The sequence below is a fragment of the Gavia stellata genome, chromosome 8 (genome assembly GCF_030936135.1).
Source record: "Gavia stellata isolate bGavSte3 chromosome 8, bGavSte3.hap2, whole genome shotgun sequence".
Lineage (NCBI taxonomy): Eukaryota > Metazoa > Chordata > Aves > Gaviiformes > Gaviidae > Gavia > Gavia stellata.
This window is the reverse complement of record NC_082601.1, coordinates 11,351,865-11,375,612: the sequence shown is the minus strand read 5'-3', so window position 1 is coordinate 11,375,612 and position 23,748 is coordinate 11,351,865. Positions and strand designations below refer to the sequence as shown.

The window sequence follows — 23,748 nt, the reverse complement described above, 5'->3', positions numbered from 1 at the left end:
CTAATGCTAAGTGTTTGGAAAGGTTTAGACAAAACACAAGCCACTAACTACAATTAGTTTGTTTATTGAAAACCACAGTATCATAAATGACAGTCTGTGTCATGGGTTACAGAGTATAAGAAGCCATCAGAAATGCAGTATCAAGCGGTCAGTGGCTGAAAGAAGATCCCTTCCAAGTCCCCGCCAGCACTCCCCACTTCCTAGTCCAGCTCAGATGGCCATGAGGCTGCATGGAAAGGCTAATACAGTATAAAAAGGCTTGGTATGTAATCTAATAGCAGTTTTCAGTAGAATAGTGTTAAATATGCTCAACTACTCTGAGTGTAAACAAGCAGTCTATTTCAGTGCTACCAAAAGTTGCTAGAGGTGGCTTAAGAATTCAATTTGATAAAACTTTATTGTTTTCATTGTGTATTTTGTTATAAGTGTTTCTGTCTTACACAAAGACTGAAAGACATGCAGTCTTGGCTGCAATCAAAACGCTTATCTAGTGAAAGTGATAAGGTATTCTGGGTAAGCTTGAATGTCATTAAATATGATAAACATGGATGGCTGGTTCACATTATCAGTTGAACTATCAAACAGATCTATAGAGTTACTAGCATTTTTTGCTGCTGGAGTAATGGAGCCCCTTGTCCCCTTAGAATATTCTCCAACAAGGACTCGAGCCAAGTACATGTACTTCTTCCCATTCGCATCTGGTTTAGAGTAGGTGTCGCTGGCAGAATAGCTGGCGTTAACAGCAAAGTACGTTCCATTTCCAAAGTTCGCAGCTGTAGTCAGAAAAACAAATGTTTGTGAGCAATTCAGTAGCAGCAATCACTTATCTGCCATCTTCAGAGCCCTGAATCTCTTGACGATTTTGCTTTTTATGTGCAATAGGGAAATTTAACAATTCAAATAATTTTGCATACAAGGCGGGACTATACAGATAGCATGGCAAATCAGTCCTAAACCTATTCAGGGAAACAAGAGTTGTTTTGAAATTCACATTACCGTGCATTCCAGCATAGCTCCGGTTAAATCCATGGTTGTTAATTAAGGTTAATGACTCCTTACTTGTCCCATGAAACAGAAGCCTCTCATTATTTCTGTTGCCATTTTTGTTGTCCATTTCACGCTTTTTTATTTGGTAGGCCTTCCAAAAAAATGGGTTCTGCACCCTTTCAATCTGCAAAGTTTGAAAGTAAGACACGTTAATTTTCCTTAGGTTGCTGTCATGAAAAACAGTAGCGTATCAACAATTCAACCGGCTTCCAAGGTTCTCCTCCTAGCTCCAATACACGTATACCAGATTATGAAGTAAGTTAGCCAAATCACTCCAAACTTTGGCATGACAGAGAGCAGAACCCAGCTCAAAACATGACAGAAAGACTCCATCGGATACAATAAAGGACAGTTTCGCAGGTTTCTGGGGCATAGATGACATACCTGCCTGCCAAGCACACATGGCTTAAGCAAACAAATGCTGTGCCCTACTATACCAAAAATTATTTAAAGAAAGAGCACTCTCACTGGGTGCTGATGAAGCGACTGCTTAAGACTTGCCCCAAATATCTTAACTGCAACATTAAACTAATGCTGATTAAAATTACTGACAGATGTAAAGACTTGTCCAACTTCAGAAATCCCAGTGGAATTTATTTTTCCATTGTTATTAGTATTCTTCATCATTTGTTATCAAAGTATTTATGCTCAGAAATGATGACATGCTTTTACCTTTTCGATTTTTAACAACTGACTGGTCTTCAGAAACCTTTCCTGCACATCTCTATATTCTCTTGCTTCCGGTCTTAGTTCCACTATTTTGAGTCGCTGGTTTTGCATATCATCCCACGTTGAAGGGAGCACTGTTGACTCTTGATCTTCAAAAGAAACGTAATCAGTCATATTTACCCAAATCCTCTGCTTAAAATGAAATACGCCCTGCTACAAACCCCTCTAAAAGCCAATACATCTAGCTTATCACTAGTGCCTACTGCTCTTTGTCAGCCACGAGTATTCCATGGGTCTTTTACCAGCGGATTAGGGCGTTCTAGTTTCTAGTTTGCCATTGCACTGGCAATTGATGTGCCTGAATTGGTAGTTCCTAAACAAATCTGTTCTTCACAGCTGAAGAGGGATCCTTTGCAACATCTGTTACCAGATTTGCCTTCCCTGTAAATCCAGTTTTCAAGGACATGGAGCAAATGCAGAAATACTGAGTGGTTAATTCTCATCAACTAGGAGCAAAGCATCTGAACAAGGAAGGTTTTAAATTAAAAAGTCCCAAGAACATACTCTCCATCTGAAAAGCAGAAGTCTTCCCTTTCTTCCCTTCTCTCATTTCATTCGAGGCCTAGTATCTAGCTGTATTGTCAAACAGTAACTCTGACTGATGCATATGCTACAGACATCCAGCATTATAGTTTCCCTCAATTAGAAGTGACATTTTTTTGGTAAGAGAACAAAAAAATAAAAATCTGAAAATATGTGCAGAAAGCATTACTAAGGCACTGGGAGCTGCACAGTTATTTAAACCTATCCACTTCCACTTTCAAGTGTTAAGAGGACAAAAAAGTTGTTCCCATTAAGATATAAAACATGCCCCTGTAAAACTAAGTCACAGCAGGACAAAGAAAACTAATACACTGGGAAAAGTCCTGTATGGATGAGTAAGAAAATTACCATTCCTTACTCTTACTAGGCTGGATGCAACCTGGTTTCAACGTGGGAACATCAGTCTGTCAAGATGCTTTTACTTACCTTCAGACTTATCAACACGTATAATGTGTGTATGTTTTCCTTGGTCATCCACCATGTATCTAGCTTCTATATTCACTGTGTATTTTTTCTCATCAGCGATGACTGAAATATCTTTCTGCTTTCCTGTGAAAGCATCTTCCAAGTGCATATTTGTGAGACTATCAAAGGGCACATAGGAATCCTTTTCAAAATATTTCCACTCAATTAAGTTTTGTAAAAGTTCTGCCCTGATCTCTTCCTGTTTAGCAGCTTTTACCCCGTGGATCATTTTTTGAACAGCTGAATAAGCAATCCAGACATCTTTCTCAACACCTGAAATTCGAATAGAGGTACCATCCAAACGAAGAGCAATTCTTAATTTCTTTTGTAGGTCATGCAGTTCCTCTCTCTCCGCTTCACCTAAATGCAAGATAGACTCATCTATGATTTCTGTTTGAAACTGTTCCTTTAAAATTGCAGTTTTCAACCAGTTTTCAGCTTCTTCCACTTTCTTTCTGTTTTCACCACAAATCTGCACGACAGCCAGGTCGATTTTCTTTTCCAAAACTGCTTTGGTTTTTTCCTTTGGGGAACGTTTCTCAGAGCTCCAGAATGCTACATTGAAATACACAAATGTTGCAATTAATATTAGCCATTATCAGCTGGTGCTAAACAGATCGATCTATTTTAAGTGACATCTACTTACATGTTAACTTGGAAAGCAATGACCCGGCTGCTGTTTTAGCAGGTTTTTCTCTTTTCTGCATGCTTGTATGGAACACACTCAGCAGATGTGGCTGAAAGATGACAACTTTAATAGTTTTCACAGACAGAGCAGAGTTCCTTCTTGCAAAGTCAGTTACTGCATCTATCATGTCGTCAGCTACTACAGCTGGATCACGGCCTGCCTCACCTGAAACAAGTTATAAACATTTTGCCTTTAAAAAGCATTAATAACTGTTACAAATGGTTAAAACATCTTTAAAAGAACAGTTTTTCCACAGATTGTGATCCACAATCACCTGGAAAACAAACAAGTCAGAAATAACTTCAAGCTGGCAATTAGGAAAGGTTTCTATTTATCAGGAAAAGGAGCTTCAAGACCACCTGTGCTGGTTTTGGCTGGGGTAGAGTTAACTTTCTTCATAGCAGCTAGTATGGGGCTGTGTTTTGGATTTGTGCTGGAAACAGTGTTGATAAAGCAGGGATGTTTTAGTTACTGCTGAGCAGTGCTTACACAGAGTCAAGGCCTCTTCTGCTTCTCACCACCAGCGAGTGGGCTGGGGGTGCACAAGAAGTTGGGAGGGGACACAGCCGGGACAGCTGACCCCAACTGACCAAAGGGATATTCCATACCATATGATGTCATGCTCAGCATATAAAGCTGGGGGAAGAAGAAGGAAGGGGGGGACATTCGGAGTAATGGCGTTTGTCTTCCCAAGTAACCGTTACGTGTGATGGAGCCCTGCTTTCCTGGAGATGGCTGAACACCTGCCTGCCGATGGGAAGTGGTGAATGAATTCCTTCTTTTGCTTTGCTTGCGTGTGCAGCTTTTGCTTTACCTATTAAACTGTCTTTATCTCAACCCAGGAGCTTTCTCACTTTTACCCTTCCGATTCTCTCCCCCATCCCACCTGGGGGGAGTGAGCGAGCGGCTGTGTGGTGCTTGGTTGCCAGCTGGGCTTAGACCACGACAGTCCTTTTTGGCGCCCAACGTGGGGCTCGAAGGGTTTGAGATAATAACAGATTCAACAGAACTTATTAGAAGGGGTTTCTATCTGTTAAAAGTTACAGGTCACAATATTGATTCATCTGTTCTTGACATTAGTTTATTTGATCTGCACCATGCTCTTTTTTCTGCTGTACCTGTTAAAGATTGGCATTGGTTTTTTCGGTTTGCTGTGCTCTTTAGTGATTAGTGATATTTTGCCTGGGAGATTTGTTTTTAAAACACTGACCTTGAGCTGGGTACTCTGGTATTTGGTCTCTGCACTGAAGCCATTACTGTACTTCGGGTACCATCTCATGGAGATTTTTAACAATTATACTTCTTCCTCTGAGAGGTTTTTTGAGGAGGAAATACAGAACGGCACCCTTGCTACCTTCTTCTGTGACGTTGTCTCCCTCGTTACAACGACTTCTCAGTATCTTGAGCATCCTTGTGTAGTTAAAATACTTCTATTGGCATTTCTAAGAAATATTGCTTCAGTTTTGTCTAAGGTTAACAAGCAATTTAGGAATATGACCCAGGCTCCGCGAGAGCATGGTCATGGGTGGCACGGCATGTGGGAAAATATGGGCAGGTATCTAGAGAACTTCACTCCTGAACAACTACAGGATCCTGATGAAGTGGTAGAATGTTTGAGAAAAAAATGCTGTGGCTATTCCAAAGAGGCACATCTTACTGCACTGTGCTGGGCCCTGGCCAGTATCTACCAAACACTGCTCGATACTACGCAGTACCCCCAGGAGGAAGAGAGGGGAAACAAACCAACAGACACCGTGGCTAAACCAGGCACTGTATCAGTCGCCCCTATAACCAAAAAGAAACAGTGGAAGCGGAAATCAACTCGTTTAGTAAGGGATGAAGAAGCTTCTCCTAAGAGGGAGCAGGAGAAAGAATCAGAAGAGGCAGCCTGTTCTGTGGCAGAGCAATCACAAGAACAGGAGGAAGAAGAGACTGAGATAATCAATGAGACAGAAACCACCCGATCCCTATCCCTAAGTGAGCTGCGAGATATGCGAAAAGATTTTAGCCGTCAACCAGGTGAGCTAATTCTCAGCTGGTTGCTTCGATGCTGGGATATTGGGGCTAGTAGTCAGGAATTAGAGGGTAAGGAAGCCCGGCAGCTGGGATCCCTTGCTAGGGATAAGGCCATTGACAAAGGGATTGGAAAAAAGGCAGGAGTCCTCAGTCTTTGGCAGCGACTCCTATCAAGTGTGAAGGACAGGTATCCCTTCAAGGAAGAACTCGCAAATTCTCGAAGGAAATGGACCAACATTGAGGGGGGCATCCAGTATCTAAGGGAATTAGCCATGTTGGAGGTGATCTATAGCGACCAGGCATGCAAAGACCCGGATGAAATCCGGTGCACACGGTCCATGTGGCGAAAGTTTGTACGAAATGCAGCGACATCATATACCCACACCCTGGCGATAATGAACTGGACAGACATTGAGGCACCAACTATAGATGAACTGGCCAGGCAACTCCGAGAATACGAAGATAATCTTGCTCCCTCCATGTGTGCTTGTGTCTCGGCTGTGGACAGACACAGACTGACCCAAAACATGTTTGAGCAAGCTGAGAAGCGTAGGTTTTCTTCATGCACTCCAACCAAAGCCTCATCTATTAAGAGTCAGCCTTTTCCTGTTCAAGCGAAAGAGTACCGGTGGCGCACACCACGTGCAACCCTGTGGTTCTTCCTGCGGGACCAGGAGGAGGACATGAGGAAGTGGGATGGTCAACCCACCTGGAGATTAGAAGCTCGGGTACAGGAACTACAAGGGAAAACAACAGCCAAAAGGCATCCATCCAGGAAAATTACCGCTCCAGTGTCTGTTGGGCAGACTAGAAGGGCTTACTGTACTTTTGATCCTGATGAAGGGATATTCCATACCACATGATGTCATGCTCAGTATATAAACTAGGGGGAAAGCTGGCCGGGGGACTGCTGCTTGGGCTGGGCATCGGTCGGAGGGTGGTGAGCAATTGTTTTCATTTGCATCACTTGCCTTTCTTGTTTGTTATTGTTTTCATTACAATTTTTATTATCATTATTATTATTATTATTATTTTACTTCATTTCATTTATTAAACTGTTTTTATCTCAACCCACGAGTTTTCTCGCTTTTACTTTTCCTATTCTCTCCCCCATCCCACTGGGGCAGGGGGGGAGTGAGCGAGCGGCTGTGTGGTGCTTAGTTGCCAGCTGGGCTTAAACCACGACACCACCTTTCCAGCAAGGGAAAAAAATGGAAATTTACTTTTGTTGACACGGCGACTGATCAGGTTAGGATGTAGATTATATGGCTTGGCTACCTAATAGGCCACAGGCCTGACGCTCAATGGCCAAGTAGCCAACTCTTTGCTCAAAAAAAACAAGTCTAGTTTTATTCATGCAAGAGGTCCCTGCATGCATGGGGCCCAGTTCTGGATTCCCTGACTCTAGGGATTTCTACTGATCTAACTGAAAATAACAAGAGAAGAAAAAGGGACAATCTGGCCTTTTTGACAGGTTCACATTCCATCCATATCAACCCTACTTGTGCAGCTGCTAGCCAGAGTTGCATCATCTACTGATTTCAGCAATGGAGAGTTAGCTCCCTGGATATTCCCTGATGAGCTGCCCTCACATATCAGGCTGCTGTGACAAGTATTTATGGTTTTTCAGAAGTATAGACATACTTTGAATCCCTGTTAGCAAGGAAGTGTCAGCTCTAGAGCACTCATACTCTTTACATACTAGCTGACTGCAAGGAGTGAAGCTTTCTAGGTCTTCATAGTAACAGTTTTAAAGTCCGCAGTTTCTGAATATATTTTCACCAACGAATAACCCCTCCAGATAAATCAAACTCATGGCTTGAACCCTGAGATCAGCAGAATCACATGCACTGAAGGCATTTCAAAAAGGAGACACAAACCTGTTCCAATTGCTGGGAAGGTGACAGAGGTGTACTGCTGCAATTCACACTCCCGAAGCACTTCGGAGACTAGCACCTTGATATCATCTTGGGCAACAAGATGAATAATTTTTTTGCATGGCAGGCTTCCTGCTTGGGTGATGATATAGCTCTTGTTAGGTTGTGAGGCTGAAACATTAGGTAGGAGAACATAATCAATCAATTATCCACAACATAGATGTGTACTAACCCTCATTAAGAGATAAGGAATGGTGACAAATATGCGCAATGATAAGCTTCAAGTCTTCTTCCACAAACTGTGCACACACACCCCCACCCCCACCCCTTTTCCCTTTCAAGGCACAAGGATTCATTTTATGTTTGTAAATTATTTGCCTCATTTGGCAAATAAATTTTATGGGCCTTTTGTCAAGTTTGCTCTGCAGACTTGAAGAGCTTCATGTAGACTAGTACTACACTCTGTCTTCACGCACACACAAGCATGCTATCTACCCTCAGGCTGCCTAGCCTGAATTACCCTCTTGGCCTGTGCAACAGAGGTTTACCTCTATCTCCTCCACATAATGCTTCCAAGCTGACCTCCACACCAGCCTCTTTCCCACTTCCCTTACTTTGTGGGGTTTCAAACCATGTGCTTGTCCATCCCCACTCCCCATTCATTGTATTTGCTGTTCACTAGCTGAATTTGGTCTACAAATAAATGCCTCTTCTGAGGCAGGAACCCAGCTTCACTAGTTTTCCCTCTTGGTCACACAGAGGACATGGTAGTGGGTTGCTAGTTCAGCCAACAGCAAACGTATTTTCTCACTCGGGAATGACAAAAGGAGTTGCAGGTAGACAGTTGCTTCCAGTGAGGTATAGCTTCTCTATTAACATTTCTGCCTGTTGGCTCTGTTTGACATAGACTTGATTTGCTTTTACCACAGAAAGCTTTATTGGAATAAGAGGATGCAATAATGAATAGATTTAGTTCTTTACATATGCTTAGAAGCCCTCTCTCCTTGAAGATTTTTCTTTTCCTTCCCTCATTAGATGTTTTACAACTATCATGTTAACCAATTAAAAACTAGCTGATGTAACACAGTGCATAATACATCGGATGTACAGTAGGCACTGAGAAAGTATCCCAACAGATTCTCTGCCATGCATGAACACCTTCAGAAAGATCAGAAATGTTGTGCCATACCTAGTTGAGCACATTCATCTTCAACTGCTTTTCCAGCACCGTTCAGAATTGCCCTAGAGACACCTTAAATGAGAAGAGGCATACGAATCTACTGTTACTACTATTAATGCTACTGAAGTCCCATCTGAGGCAGAACTGTGTACCACATAATATCTAAAATATCTCAATCCTGATAACACTAAAGGTTATAATTGAAAAGCACTGTTGCCTAAATTTTAGGCTTATGCTTTTCAATTCAAAAGTGATGTCTAAAGTACCTAACAAGTTTCACTGAGGTCAAAACCTCACTGAGGTTTGTCTTCTCCTTTAGTCCGAGAGATGTTCTATAAAAAGGTTCTTTAAAAAAAAAAAATTAGTTTCCCTTTCTGCAAAAGTCTTAAACATGCCATCCTGTAACACATTAACAAGAAAAAGGAAGTTTCAGACACTTCCTAATTGAACCTTTGTACCTTAAGAAGCAAAACAGAAACCACACTGAAACAGAAGGGTTTGAAACGCTGAAAAAAAAAAAAATACTTCCTACTCTCCTTATCCAGCCCTTCCATTCACACGTACTGTTTTCACACATAATACCAACTAAGATACCTGTTTTGAGGCTGAAGGTTTGGTTTGTTATGTTTACAATGACATCTGCCTCTTCCTTGGTAATATCGCCTTCCGCCACCCGGAACACAACGGAGCCAATCGTCATTTCACGTACATTCTGTGCTGGGGTTGAAGAGGCACCGGAGAAAGCTGCAGGAAAGAAATACAGACCCTGAGCAGGAGGGAGCAATGAGGTAAGAGATAAGGGGCTTGTTCATGGCAACAACGCCTACAGAGACCACAGTTTGGCTCCAGACTCAGCCTGTGAAGAGGACTGCCTGCCATGTTAACCGAAAATCATTCCTTCTCACAGGAATCTCTGATCAACCTTCACCTATTCCCATCACTGCTATTCATGCTGAGATGGCAGAAAAAGAGCCTTGTTTTGCTGCACACCTGGTATACACAGACACTACTTTGCAACATTTTACTACATAAGCCTTTGCGAAACTCCAAAGTAAGAGAGCAGCAAACTTTCCAAGTCTCGCTCCCTTGCTCCTCTGTCTCAGAGTTTTCAGGCAGGTTCTTTACTGCATGACAGGAATTTTTTACCTATGCATTATTTGTAAAAACTTGATTAAGTTTTCAACATGTAACTCATTTTCTACACTCTGCAATTCCATTAGGCTGGATAACACCAAAGATATTTCAGTTTGGTTTTGCTATTCATCTGAACATGTAAAAGACATAAGAGTATTCCAAAGGGGCCACTTTAAGACATATAACCAGGAACTCACCTGCATTCCCAGGACATAGGAAGACACCGACCTGTTCACGATCTAACCAAGTACTACAGCAATAAAAGAAAAAGCCCTAATTGTGCCCTCGGCACATGATAGTTTCTGCTGTCCTGATCTGTAGGGCACTATCCAGATAATGACTCACAGGTACATTTTCTTTCTTAGCATCTCCAACGCTGTTTCAGACATTACAGGCACTCAGCTTGAAAATACTATATGCTGCCTTTACAGCAGCCACTTCGACTGTTACTTGGACTTTGGGAATGACATTGTCACCAAACAAACATCTAAACATCCATAATGAATGCATTCCCTGGAATATTTAAAAGAATAAAACAATCCACTAGCCACACAACTTCTGTGAAACAAGCTTACCTGTGCATTGGCTAGCCTTATTTGGAGAAGTCTTCTGCACTTCAGTATCTATAGTATTTCCACACCTGTTCTTAAGTTCATCTGAAAATTCCTAGAGAAGAAAATTACAGTCAACCCCTTTAGAAGTCTTTAGACTACACAGTAGAAATAAAGGTTTGACAAGTAAAGTTAGAAAACATTTAGAAAGAGCTCAACGCAAATTACTTCATACCATCTGCCATAATACTGATGGCAAGTCCTGATGCACTGTTGTTCTCAGAGAGCAAGGATATTAATTGTGAGCAACAGACAGAATCGATAAATAACTAAGTCAAAGCCCTAGTTACCATTCCAGAGGGATACATTAACAGATGGCACCCTTTCACCAAGGGGCTAGTTTACACTCTAACTCAAGTCCTGCAGTTAATGCCACCCTTCTCTATGCACAATAGCTCAGGCTTTGGTGCAGTAGCCTTCAAGTTTTGCCTGCCAAAATGTATTAACTACTGCACAAAATAGCAGACGTCAACAGATGCAGAAACACTTATTTGGACATTCATTCACAGCGTGACTACTCTCTTTTGGGAGATTCATGTATGAAATGAGTAACTTGAGCTTGGATATAGAAAATTTGTGCTAACATGATACTGAAGAAAGGGGGAGGCAGAACACCGATATGTTTTCTACTGGAGAAGTTTACCAGCACAGCAATCCTAGCATAATTATTCTTCCTAAAAAGACATCAGCACTCCATTGAAAGCACTCCTTTTTTCCACGAGTGAAGACATCTATGCAGGAGTTGCAGCAAATTTATCTGTGGACAAGTCCTACGTACTGAAGAGTTAGGTGAGTTCATGAAATAAAGAGTAATTACACTTTTATCTGTATTAATGTCAGGCAACAGAAAAGGACAGGAAGGGAGTAGGGCTCTACAGGACAGGCAGGTGACCATGAGGGGTATAGAACCAAAAAGAGAACTTCCAGTACAGACAAGAGAGACTATGAGCAAATTTCTTTAGTATATGAACAAGCACCCCGTGGATTCTTTGGCGATCATCAGATAGCCAAGTATCATGACATAGACCCAAATAAACCAGCATAGAGACAGAAGAACATCGTAACTCACCTGAATATTATCTGTGTCTTTTGGATGCAACAGAAAGTGAACTTCCTGAAGAGAATTTACTCCATTTTTACTGCTGAATTCAAACACTTTGTCAAACAGTAATTTAGCAACAACAGACCTTGGGAATCCTAAATTCCCTGTCCCAATCGCTGGGAAAGTAATTGACTTTAAAGATAGTTCCTCAGCAATCTGCAGGCATTTTGTGATGATGTTGCCCAAGACCTGTAAAGCACAATTATTTTTTCAATTACTGAAAGTAATTTTTTCCAGTATATGCAATGTAGCACTTTCCCTTTGAGCTATCTCTTGGTATTAAAATACAATAATTGCATACAACACAAGGAATATATTTGTCAACAAGGTATTAGCCACACAGCTAAAAAAAGAACAGCCCAAACTCTCTCATCTCCTACGAATCTGTCCCTCATTTCAAAGGAGAAGTTCCATTAAACCCACTATAAAGCCCAGTCAAATTAGAGTGCAGGCAAACAAAAACCCTTATACCTTCAGAGCTGCATGTCTCTGGGACCATGCAGGTATGACAGCGTGAAGCACAACACTGCAACCTAGATTGTAACCTTTTGTTTTCAACACAGATCCTTCCTCAGGTGTTTTTCCTCGGCCTTCTTCTTTTAAGTCCATCTGAAGCATTGGCCCTGCCTTGCTTAGCAAAGCTTTAGAGAGTGGCCCTTTATCAAGCTGGAGATCTTTGGCAACACTGATGACAACAACATCTGTCTGAAAAACAGACAAGCAAAAACTCTAGCTTTTAAGTAGCAAGTCTTTTAAGTATGAAGTTTAAATTTTGCACTGATTGATCAAATACAGCCTACAAGCTGATTTACAAAGTAAATGTTTGGGACAGCAATCTGAGAATGAACAAAGTTTTGGAATAAACCAGAAAAGTTACGCTCAGTTTAGTACCACAAGCCTGCCCCTAACAACACAAAAGCAAAGTTAACAGTGAATATATCATTTCAAGCCAACAGGAGAAAGTTAAAATTCTGCATTCCTGGTCTACTCAGTCTACCTCCATTTGAAAAACATTTATGCAGTTTGTTCTCTTAAAGAAGGTTGCAGACCAAAAATCTGTGTCTGCTGAGGTAAGCTGGACCTTCCATACGTGACCGGTCTAGAGAAAAAGGAGAAGCTGAAAACAATCAAGGCTGGAGGAATGCTATGGAGAAAGAAGCGAGAAGGGCAGTAACTTATAAGGGAGAGAAATACAAAGGGCTATGAACATTGTGTCAAGCACTATACTCAGGTCCTCAGGAAGGACCTCTATACATATTTTAATGTATATTCTGCTCTGGGCAACTGGAGGAGCTGCATGTACAAGCTGTGGGAGGCATCCACTCCTGAAAGGACTTGCTGGCCACTATGGAAAGGGTTCTGAAAGGAGTTGCTTCCAGTATCTGTGATCCCAGTAAAGTAGCTATCAGCCAGCTAACAGCAATTCAATACTGGAGGCAACTGGAAATCAATTAGTGAAGTTGGTGTCCCCAGGAAATGCAATAGCAACTGCACGTTGCATGCCAGCGTTCATCAACGGCATAACGGATAACAGCTCCACAAACCAACAGCCTACAGATGCAGGGAGAACCAGACTGGCTGTGGGCCCAGGGCCCAGACATGCACGGCTGTGCTGCCTCAGGACCACAGTGGATCTGGAAGCAGCCCAGCCACTCCCACACAGCAGGGTACTCATGTTAACCAACACTGAGCACCTTCTTTTGCTTTTACGCTAGTACCACACTGTTGTAATCAGGATTTCTGGGAAGGTCAATACTGCATGCAGGTGGTTCCTGCCCAGCAAGGTAGTCAAGGGGTTTTGGAGCCCAGAACCATTCCTGCTGACCCCAGTTGCTTCCACTAAACTGTAATGTACCGTGTACCACAGAGATCTGTGTGCCTCTTTGTCAGTAGATGACAAAACGCAATACTGCACAGCCATCTCTATCTATTATGTAGGAGAGTCATCTAACAGCAGTTCTTATTATCAGCAGTAATAGCCAATTTCAGTAACATATCAAACATATTACATTGCTAATTACAGATCGTGGTCTAAGGTTGGTCATTTTTGTCTTTGTGTTTGTTTAAAAAAAAAAAAAACACAAACAAAAAACCATTTGATATTTTGAAAGCAGAAAATTTAAAACACTTACTGTAACATCTTCAATGCTTCCTTTTTTCAGCATGATATCAAGGCCTTCCTCAGTTGTTACCAATGGGAAGTTCTTGCTATTTTGAGAAATTTTGCTTTTCCTAGGCTGATGAACTGTACTGGTCTGATGCAGTAACCTGTAGGAAAGTGAATAATCTGAAAACACTTCTCCCAGTGCCCTGCTGAAAGCCTGAATGTTATTCTGTGCAATATCCACAAGATGAACTTCCTTCAAGCTGCTGTCCCCCATGGATTCTTCCAAGGTCTCCTTGATGGAGGATACAATTGAATAGGTACACAGTTCCAGCGGGAAGCCAAAAATCCCCCCGCTTATAGCAGGTAGAGCTATGGAACGATGATTAAATGTTTCGGCTAGTTGTAGGCTTTTCTTCACTGTCTTTCTTAACAAGTACACACACTTTTCTGCTTCCTCCTTCCTCCATCTGGGCCCAACAGCATGAATAACATTCTTGCAGGGGAGTTTCCCAGGGCCCGTGATAACCGCGCACCCAGGCTGCAAACTCCCGTTCTTCCGCACCAGCTCATCACACTCTTGTTGCAGCTGTGGACCAGCCGCTTCTAACAGTGCCTCAGCAAGGCCACCGATGTGTTTTAAGTCTTCGTTAGATGCATTTACCACAACATCAACAGGGTAATTACACAAGTTACCTTTATACACTGCTACTACAACTCCACCTATGGTCACCTGCCTATAGGGTTTGCCTATATTACTATGTTCTTGCTGTTCTTCCAGCTGTTCTTCTGACTGCTCTTCCAGCCTGACTAGACACTTAAAGTCGTGTTTGACGCTGGCGGCAAAAAAGTGTTCTCGCTCTTTGAAATATGACTTGGCTCCTGGCTCTCTAATTACCACACGCTTATAATGCAGGCCAGACAGCATTTGCTCAACTAAGGCGGCTCCCTTCAGCACTTCTCTTCTCGGCCCACTCAAGGATATAACTCTACAATTCTTCTGTGTCCTAAAGTCAACTTTCACACCTTTATTTTGTAAGTCACCCCAAATATTGGTCTTCTCTTTCTCAAAAAAGATTATGACCGCCATGGGCTTTCCTTCTATGACCCTTTGTACTTGCGTGTTTTCATCTATAAAGTTAAAAATTTCCTCAGAGGCTTTTGCTACTGCTTGAGAACAACCAGCAATGATCACCTGACTCTCTACCTGAGTGACTGTTACAGCTTCATTAGAACAGTTTCTCTTGGTGAGTATCCTCCATTCCTCCTTCTGGAGGACTGACTCATCCTCCAAAGTAATGCTTTTGTAGTTCAGTTCCTTCTTTATTTCTTCTTCTGCTTTTAGGAGATCTTCAGGAGCACTTCCTTTCAAGGTGATAGATTCTGTGCCAAGCTCATAAAAGGCATTAATTTGTTTTGACATGAACAGGCTCTGTGACAGGGTTTCATTATCAATATGCTCTAAAAACTGGAAAATATAAGGGTGGATATTAACTGTTTTCTTTGCCATTTTGCGTATATTATCTAATATTTCCCCTTTTACTTTATAAACTTCCTCAGGCACTCCACGTAGGTTAATTATCTTCTGAAAATGATCATAAGTTATCTGCAGGGCTGGGAACTCCGTACAAATTTTTTCTTCAAGACCAGTACTCTGTAAAATTGCATATTCCCCTGGACCCATTACCACCATTTCTTCAGTTCTTTGCTTGTGTCTTTCAATTTCTCTGGTGGCCTTCTCTATCAGAAACTTCAGTTCTTGCTCAACATTCTTCACAACTTCTTTTTCACCTACTAGAACAAGAAAATCCTTGGGAATATATGGGATTAGCAGAACTTCATCGTGGGTAAAGCTGTTTCTAATGGCTTCCCACACCTCTGCGCTTATTTGACATTTAATTACTTTGTACTTCGATATGGTATGTGAAAATGCTGTGGAGACATTCTCATTCCATGTCTTGATCAATCGAGATACTAATCTCTTCTGTTCAGACAAAGTAGCTGCAGGATGCAACGTAACTGTTGGGTCTGCACAGCGGACTTCAGGCCACGTTAGCACACAATTACACTTTGCCATTTCACAACTTATTGTCTCCATTAGCCTATTATTTTTCTGCAAGTAATACCAGATATATGGATCCAGAGGCACTGTAATTGGATCTGGCTTCTTTATTTGCGGCCCTTCCTTTCCATATAGAGCTGTTCCCAGCGAGATGTAGTAAGGATAGACAAAGATCGGTGTTCTGCTGAGTGAATGCTGTTTTGCCAAGATATTGGTTACATCTAAAATAAACAAACAAAACCCCGAACAATTAATGCTAGCACTTAAAATCAAAGATCTTCTGTTTGTTTTTTTTTTAAACTTTGTTTTCTACATACTAAAGTTTGTTATGTCTAAGAATAGTTTTACATTAATTTTCCCCCTTCTGAGATAGAAGCAATTCCAAATTATTGAAGAGTTACTGGTTTTAAACGCCAAAAACTAAGTTAGAGAGAAACAGTTAAGAACCAACACTGTCCCCCTCCACGAGGAGGTATGCACAGCACCGTCTCTGCCCCCACTTCTGTTATATGCTGCACTTGAAGTGTCCAACTCAGTAGTTGTCTGGGCTATTACTCAGCAGTATCAAATCACAGCTCCTCTGTTTCCCTCAAAAAGAGCATCTGTTTTCTTCAACTTCCCTTCAGCTCTCCCCTTCACTGCAATGCCTCCAGCTTCCCCGCCTTGTCCTCCACCTTCTGCAGATGCCCATGTTCCCGTCACTGGCTGGACAAGCCACAGCACCTGCTCTCCGGCCAAAAAGCTGTCCAAGAAATTGTCCTCAGATGAGCCACACAGCACACATTGCCATGGGGCAGCTGGTTGTGAAGGCAAGGCGGGGGGAGAAGTCTCCTGCACTACATGGGGCTGTGCTTTCTCTATTGAACTCAAACTTTAACCTGACTCTGTAAGGATGAAGGCCCGCTGGGTGAAATAAACTGTGCATAAAAAGGAAAAAATTCTGTGCCTCATGCCCAGCTGGTCCAAAACTTGAGCTTGCACTCCAGTTAGCAGAGACCTGCTGAGAAAGCACCAGATCTGCTCTTTTATGAGGGCAAAGTAGGCATTTCCCTAGAAAACCCACATTTTGATCTTTAAGTGAAAGGATCTCAAAGAAATAAGGGCTTTGTATTTCTGCATTACCTTTATGGTCATTGAATGTAATGATAGCTGCATCTTCATCAGGCAGCTGCTGAACATCCACCACTTGCGCACCTCCGTTCTTCTTATTTTCGAAGTAGACAGTTATATAGTCAGTAGGTGTGTTAGGTGGTATATTTTCAGCCCTAACACTTTTTGTTAGCTCAAGGCACCGTGCAGTAATATTTTGTTGCTTTACTCTGTGGTTTTGATTAAGCTTTTTAGCAAATTCCCCTACAGCTAGAAAGAGAAGGGAAAAGAAAAAAAAAAACACAAACAGAAACACCAAGATCAAACTAGTAGGTTGCTCTTCTATTATGATGTTAGCAGACTGTCACTGTGTGCATTGATCGAAGCACTGAATTAGAAAGCACCTATCAACTCAGAGGTGCCCACAAAGCTACTTCTTTCCACATATTCAGTATCTGTCACCTAATATTCACCACATGCTTGATCACAATTGTTGACTACAACTACCGTAGCCAGAATTTGTCACTAGTTTTCCTACTGAGTAGCATTGGCTCTCTTTAACCCCAAAAGAAAGTAAGATCAGGCTCATTTTTGGGCTATGGCTTTATACACAACTAATCAGACATAAGTCAACAGTTCAAATTCGGCTTCTTTCATTTTTATGATAAACACATTCTATTTTTGGCTATTTTTCCCCCCGTTATCATCGCAGTAAGATATAGTCATGTCACTTCTAGATCTGTCAGGCAAACACACAATTAAGTTTTTAAAGGATCTACTTATTTCCTAAAGGCTACACCAAAAATCTGGGACTCGACCACAATGAGAGGCAAATAATTTCTGACTTTTAAAGCAGAAAACCCTATGCCTTCTGAGCGACTAAAAACTTCTTTGGTTTAGTTATACCATGGACTAACCGCTTCACAACTTTAAGTTTTCTGAGCAACTTCATTGTTACCTATTACCAGTAATAAAACTATTCCCACAAAGTTGATTCAAAGTGGCATATAACTTGTTTTCACCATGTTCTACCTTCTAAAGAGATTTACAGTTTTTCCACGCAGAAAACAGAATTTTCTCTTCTTTCCTGTCCCACCTCCTCACCCAGAATCAAGCACACGTAAAGTCACCTTGTTCCTAAAAGAACTCAAGCGCAGCAGCACTCAAAGAATCCTGGAACCAGTTCACCACTGTCAGTTTAATGCAGTTCTCCCAGTAATGCAGTGCTGTTATCTCTACATCAGCTATGGCACTGGCTTACACTGTTTCTGAATCTGGTCTTATCATGCCACGTACTGTTACCCACGTCCTGGGATGGAATTTGTTAAAAATATCAACCATAAATCTTGGCAGGAACCAGAAAGTCCCCCCAACCTCTCACTGGTGAGAAGTAGGAGCAGACACTTCTCTGTCACCTGGAGGATGCCTTTGTCGTCAATCACTAGTAAGGCAGACGAGAAACTGTATGGTATCGAACACACTGAAAAACAACAGTGGGCACGCAGTGGCTTAACAACTAGTTGGTACTGCAGCATCAGGCAAAGCATACAGTGTTAGTTCCTCACTTCATGTAACTGACAGCTGCCACTCTGCATAAGGACAGCTGGACTTGCCTCAGCATCCCAGAGTCCATCCAGCCCTGTATCCTGTCTCCAGCAATGGCCACAGCAGGTATCTAGAGAACCGCTGTAAGAAGATGCTGCTTCCCTAATCCTCTCCCAATCTCTAACTATTTTTCAGTATAGTAGATTTCCCAAGCCTGATGCAGTTAATTAAATAAACTTGAAAAGCTCTGTTCCACATACTTGTTCAATTTTCCCTCAAATCCACACAAACTTACTACACACGTAACACTTTTTGGCAAGGAGACCCTTTATCATCGATCTGTTCTAAGACCGAGTACATCCTTTTGTTGCTTGTATAAAGTTATAGTTTATTTTTAGTCCTACCTGTTCCATTTACTATCCAAATCAGAGCTAGACCTCTTCTGACTTACAGTGGCCTCTATACCTTACAGATAAAAGGTATGTGATTTACTTCAATAGATTAAATCCTCATTTAAAATGACACAATATCAGATTAAACCTTAAACCTATGAGAGAAAACATTCATTTCCTGCTTAGTCTCCCTCACACACACACACAAGTAGCTAATAAAAGAGATCCACAACTCTGACTCCTTCTTACCAGTATTTCCAGTAAAAGTAACTACAGCAGCATGTATTTCAGGTATCATTTCCACACTGAAGTCACCATCATCCTCTGACAAGCCACTGATGTTCTCTACCAGCATAATTAACATGCAATCTTTTACTGTCTCCTGCACATTTTCAAGCACAACTATGGAGGAAGGCAGGGATCCTTGAGAGTCCTCCACTTGGCACAGCTCCTGGAGAGTCTCCACTTGCCATGGCTTCACAAACAGATCAATTTTCTTCACCGAGTGATGCTTCCTTTGCAAAACTTCTTGGGCATCTAGTTCCACAGGAAAACAAAGATGTGATCTTCCCTTCCCCTCCCGCCACAGCAGAGCAACATGTTAAATTACACTCCAAAAAAAAAAAAAAATGGCCAGCCATATTTTCTTGTATCACAGAGGAAACATAAATAAGGCAAAACTACACCGAAAGTTAGGGTCAGGATAAAAGCTACTCTGTGATCTAGATGTCCGCAGTCTCCCCGGGGGCGGGAAGTAACTTTTTGAGGTAAGTGCTACCTCCTTTCTAGTGCCCTCAAGTGCAAGAACTCGTTCTGCAGATTAGTAACACCTAATAAATAGCAAATAATGAAAGGGTTATCCATCCTGCTTATCTTGTGTATTTAACAAATATTTAACTGTATTTGACTACGCTAAAATATTTAACCATATTTAACTATTTCTCCTACATAAACAGTTTCTTCTTTTTGCACACATCCTTCACACACGAACAAGTAGCCAACAGCACTTTAGTGTAGAGGAAAACATAGGAAAACTACAGATAAATTGAGGCTACTTTAAAATCATTTTCTCCACAGAAGTGAGCATTCACCTCTCTGTCTTATAAATTCATAATATTTACTATCTCTTTTCCTCCCAATCCCCAGAACACGAGATAATATTCACCCAATGACCTGCAGTTAATACTGTTTATCCAGTCTCCTGAACCAGAATTAAAGCTCACTTATTCTGTAGTGCTCCTGACACCATTTCTCCTGCATTATTCTCTATGAGCCTTGATCAAGCATTGGGGACAAGTCTAGAGAACTACTTCTTTCCCCATGGGTTATTATAAACAGTCAGAAACCCACACCTGTATTGGACAGACAGGCACATTTGCTCCTTTTACATCATGTCACCCTTTGGGAATAATACGCCATTTCTGGTGGAGCAATGCCCACAAAGTTATCCCACGCTAGCAAAGGCCTATTTTTAAAAGGGAGCTTTAGTAATACAACACTCATAAGATATGATCATACCTTCCTCATCCTGAAAGGTGATGATTATTTGCTGATCCTTTTTGATGCAGGACTCTATGGCCCCCCCACCGGACTTCTTTTTATTTTCAAAGTACATTTCCACAATCTCATCTTCTATTTCCTCCCCAGAGGCAGTGGTTACTACTATGACAGATTTTCTAGAGGTTGCTTTTTCCGCTTTGAATTTCTCACATGATTCTGAAATGAAAGATCACACTCTAATACCTTAGGCAAGAGTTAAGACAAAAAACCAAGCTTAATATCTTCCAAGCTTTCACACCACTTTTTGTTCAGATCACAGGGAAAAGAACAGGCAAACAAACAGTAGTTCAGGTGGGTTTTTTTTTCCTCAACAGCTTTTAAATCCCAAGAAAGCTGAGCTTATCACTAGCCTGAGTTGTCGTATCAGCAAGTGAGGAAAAAAAGCTTCCGTTCATCACCAGGCAAGAGCAACATAAGTAACGGCTACGAAAGTTTCTTCACAAATCCACGATGCGGGGAACCATCACTCTTCTTCCTGTGCATCCTCTCCATTTACACTCACAGCCATTGCTGTGGGTCGCCATGGGTCTACATGTGCTGGCTGCCACAGGAGCTCAGGTGTACCTGGGGTACACAGCTAGCGATGTTCTATCACAGGTCACTGCAGCGGGGCTGGTGGCAGCTGGGAAGGTCTGGACAGGGACAGCCTTACCCAGAACAAAGGTCAGCATCCACTGCATACTCTACCTAAGGAACTGACCTGTCTGAGGCAGCCAGTGAAGTGGGGAGTTTCCTAAAGGAACTCATACAAAGAAAAAAAAAAAGTATTTATTTTAGCCTGAGGTCATGATTTCTACACTACATTAGACAAACACCACAAGCCAACCAGGTGACTAGGGCACTATTGCAGCATAAATGTCAATGAAAACCAATGAAGCAAGAACACACTAGTCTCTGCTTGAAAAGTGGCACACTTACCTGCCTTCTCCTGCTGAGTGCACGCAGAAGTCTCCTTATTCTGGCAGGGGGGAAGAGATACCTGGGGTTCATTAACTAGAGATAAATGACAATGATTTCTCAGTTACTGGGTTCTTCAAGAAGAAAAAGGTCACACTCTTGTAGACCCAAGAGCTAACACAGCTTCAATTTAGTTTCATTTGACACTGCCAGCATCGCAGACTGCCATATAATCCTTTTTTTAAACCATGTGTTGAATGTGGTTACAGAAACACTCTTTAAGCTCAAGAAGCCTCGGGCATAACATTAAAAAACAAACTAGCACATAGTCATGCTGCGTGAACCACTGCAAGTAGGTTCTCCCACGCATTACAGCACTATCCTCATACAAAAACTGTGCCACCGAAGAAGAAATCTGTGGAGGACATCCCTCCTTTGGAGGGAAGCGCCTTTAGAAACCAGGCACCTCTGTAAAAGCATCTGTCATGACGTATTCTGACTTTGCACGACATCTTTATCTGCTAGTTTAAAACAATAAGGAACACAGCTAAATTAGAAAAAGAGTAGGTAAAGGTAACATCTGCCAGACTGCTTTTCTAGTCTCAATTTTCAGCTATGCACCGCCCTTATTTGCACAAATAAGTAATTTGCCTGCAGAGATAAGCGGGCTGTGCATGATCAGCAAACTCTGGCCCGCAGGGAGAACACAGGCGATGTCAGCTGGAACCGCAACAAAAACCGCATGGGAGGTTAATTCGTTCAGTTTTTATGCGTGCCTTGGAGTTTACTTAAGGGCTCTGCTTTATGAATTCAATTAATTTTGTGGTTTTAAAACAATGAAGGAGAGTGCCGAAGGTGGAAAAAGGGAAAAGGATGGAGCAGAGCTCAGCGCCAGCCCGGACGAGCAGACAGCTCCGTCACCCCCTTCTGCCACCTCCCCGCGGTGCCCCGGCTCCTCCCGTCCGGCCTCCCCGGGCCAGCGCCGAGCTGCGGGGAGGGGAGGGGAGGGGAGGGGAGGGGAGGGGAGGGGTGGGCCAGGCCGGGCGCCCCGGCCGCGCAGGGCTGAGGCGAGCGTTTAAGCCCCGCACCGCGCCTCACGCAGACCCTACCTGGCGCCTCGGGCCCATCGGCTCGTCCCACCTCCTGGAAGCGGAACGAGAGGAGAGCGGTTACCCACGGCCCCGCTCGCCCACCCCACCCCACCCCTCCCCTCCCCTCCCCGCCCAGAGCCGCCCGCCTCACCTGCGCGGCATCGCCGTCCGCGGGCAGCTCGGTGACGAGCAGCGACAGCCGCCCCTTGGGCCCCCAGTCGAACTCATGGACCCGCCGCTGGAGCACCCGCTGCCTCACTGCCAAAGTGACAGACAACGGTGAGGCGGGGGGGGGGGGGGGGGGCGGCGGCGGCGGCCGCCCCCCCCCCCAAACGCGGGTAATGGCCATTAGCGCACACCCACCCCCCGGCCCGGCCGCTCACCCTCGGGGTGGGCGAAGCAGACGAGCAGGTGGTCGGGCCCGGCCCGCAGCTCGCACTCGCCGCCGCCCGAGCGCTTCTGGCTCTGGAAGTAGCAGAGCAGCTTCTTCCTCAGGGCGGGCGGCGGCTCGGCCGAGCCCCAGTCGCCGCGCACCAGCAGCGGGAAGACGCCCGGCCGCTGCCCCGCCATGGCCGCCTCTACGTCTCCCCCCACCTCCCCGCTTTCGGTTTCATTTCTTCAGCGAGGAAGGCAGCGGCGCCGGGCTCCGCCCCGCACCGGGGACGGGCGGGGCCCCGGACGAGCCGTCGGCCGGAGGCCCCGCTCCCCTGCCACGCTTCCTCACGGCGGGCAGGACGCGGCCTCCCCCGCCCGCGGGATGCGGCCCGGCTTACACAGCCCGCTTCGCTCAGGAGATCACAGACGTAGCGTTGTACTTCCACAGAGCCGTACGGGACGCCGGTTTTACAAATACAGCTGTTTTCAATGCCTGAGCTTATAATGGTGAGGCACTGGGTAGCACAGGCCTCGCTCGCCCTGCGTTACGCTGCCAAATCAAGTCGTGACGCAAAGTAAAACTACCCGTTTCCACCATTCTCCATCAGAAATAGTTGTACAACTGTGCGAGACTGCAATGAAAGAGTATTTTCCTCACACCAACATATCAGCTAGCTGAGACATTCCCAACTGAGCGCTCAGGACTTCCCCTCGTAAAGGTTACAGTTTCCAGCTACTTCTTGCTGTGTATTTTCCTAATATGAGACACTAAAACAGCAGAGAAACGACAGTTTCTCCCCCTAATTTCACTGAAAGTTCGTTGAGGAAATGGATAATAACCAAATGTTATTAAATACAATAAGCACAGGTGGATGTCAGCTAAACATAGGTGTCGTCAGACACGCTGCTGAGCGGACTCCTGGGGATGCCTTCGTTCCTCGGTGGGCGATTAATCTTTTGTTTCCTAATGCACTGTTCTCTCAGCAGTTAGCCCAGGTGCATGCTCTCCTCCCTTGGCAAAATACCTGGTCACTTTGCAGATGTTTCAGTGTGCAGAACAGCACGGTCATTTAGAAACAACTGCAATGTTGGTATCTTACTGCACAGAAAAGGGAGGAAACATGAAAGTGTAGGATGTGAAAACAAATACGGTAAAACAAAACCACAGTAGGAAAGTCATCCCAACCCACCCGGAAACCAAACAGTGCCCAATACTAACATATGTGAAAGTCAAGGTGGTA

General features: G+C 43.4%; 1 protein-coding gene across 1 annotated transcript; it reads right to left on the bottom strand.

Moving 5' to 3' along the window:
• Positions 1-66: 66 nt before the first annotated feature.
• Positions 67-22,702, bottom strand: LOC104253195 (protein mono-ADP-ribosyltransferase PARP14). The gene is made up of 19 exons (XM_059820376.1): positions 22,516-22,702; positions 22,284-22,390; positions 22,151-22,184; positions 21,063-21,137; positions 20,103-20,300; positions 18,834-19,121; positions 16,681-16,917; positions 13,525-15,779; positions 11,864-12,097; positions 11,360-11,581; positions 10,255-10,345; positions 9,140-9,289; positions 8,555-8,617; positions 7,369-7,536; positions 3,431-3,637; positions 2,746-3,339; positions 1,720-1,865; positions 997-1,171; positions 67-773 (listed from the first exon to the last, which is right to left on the bottom strand). The coding sequence occupies exons 1-19, from the start codon at positions 22,700-22,702 to the stop codon at positions 484-486; spliced, it is 5,721 nt and encodes a 1,906-aa protein (XP_059676359.1). The 3' UTR covers positions 67-483.
• Positions 22,703-23,748: the final 1,046 nt, after the last annotated feature.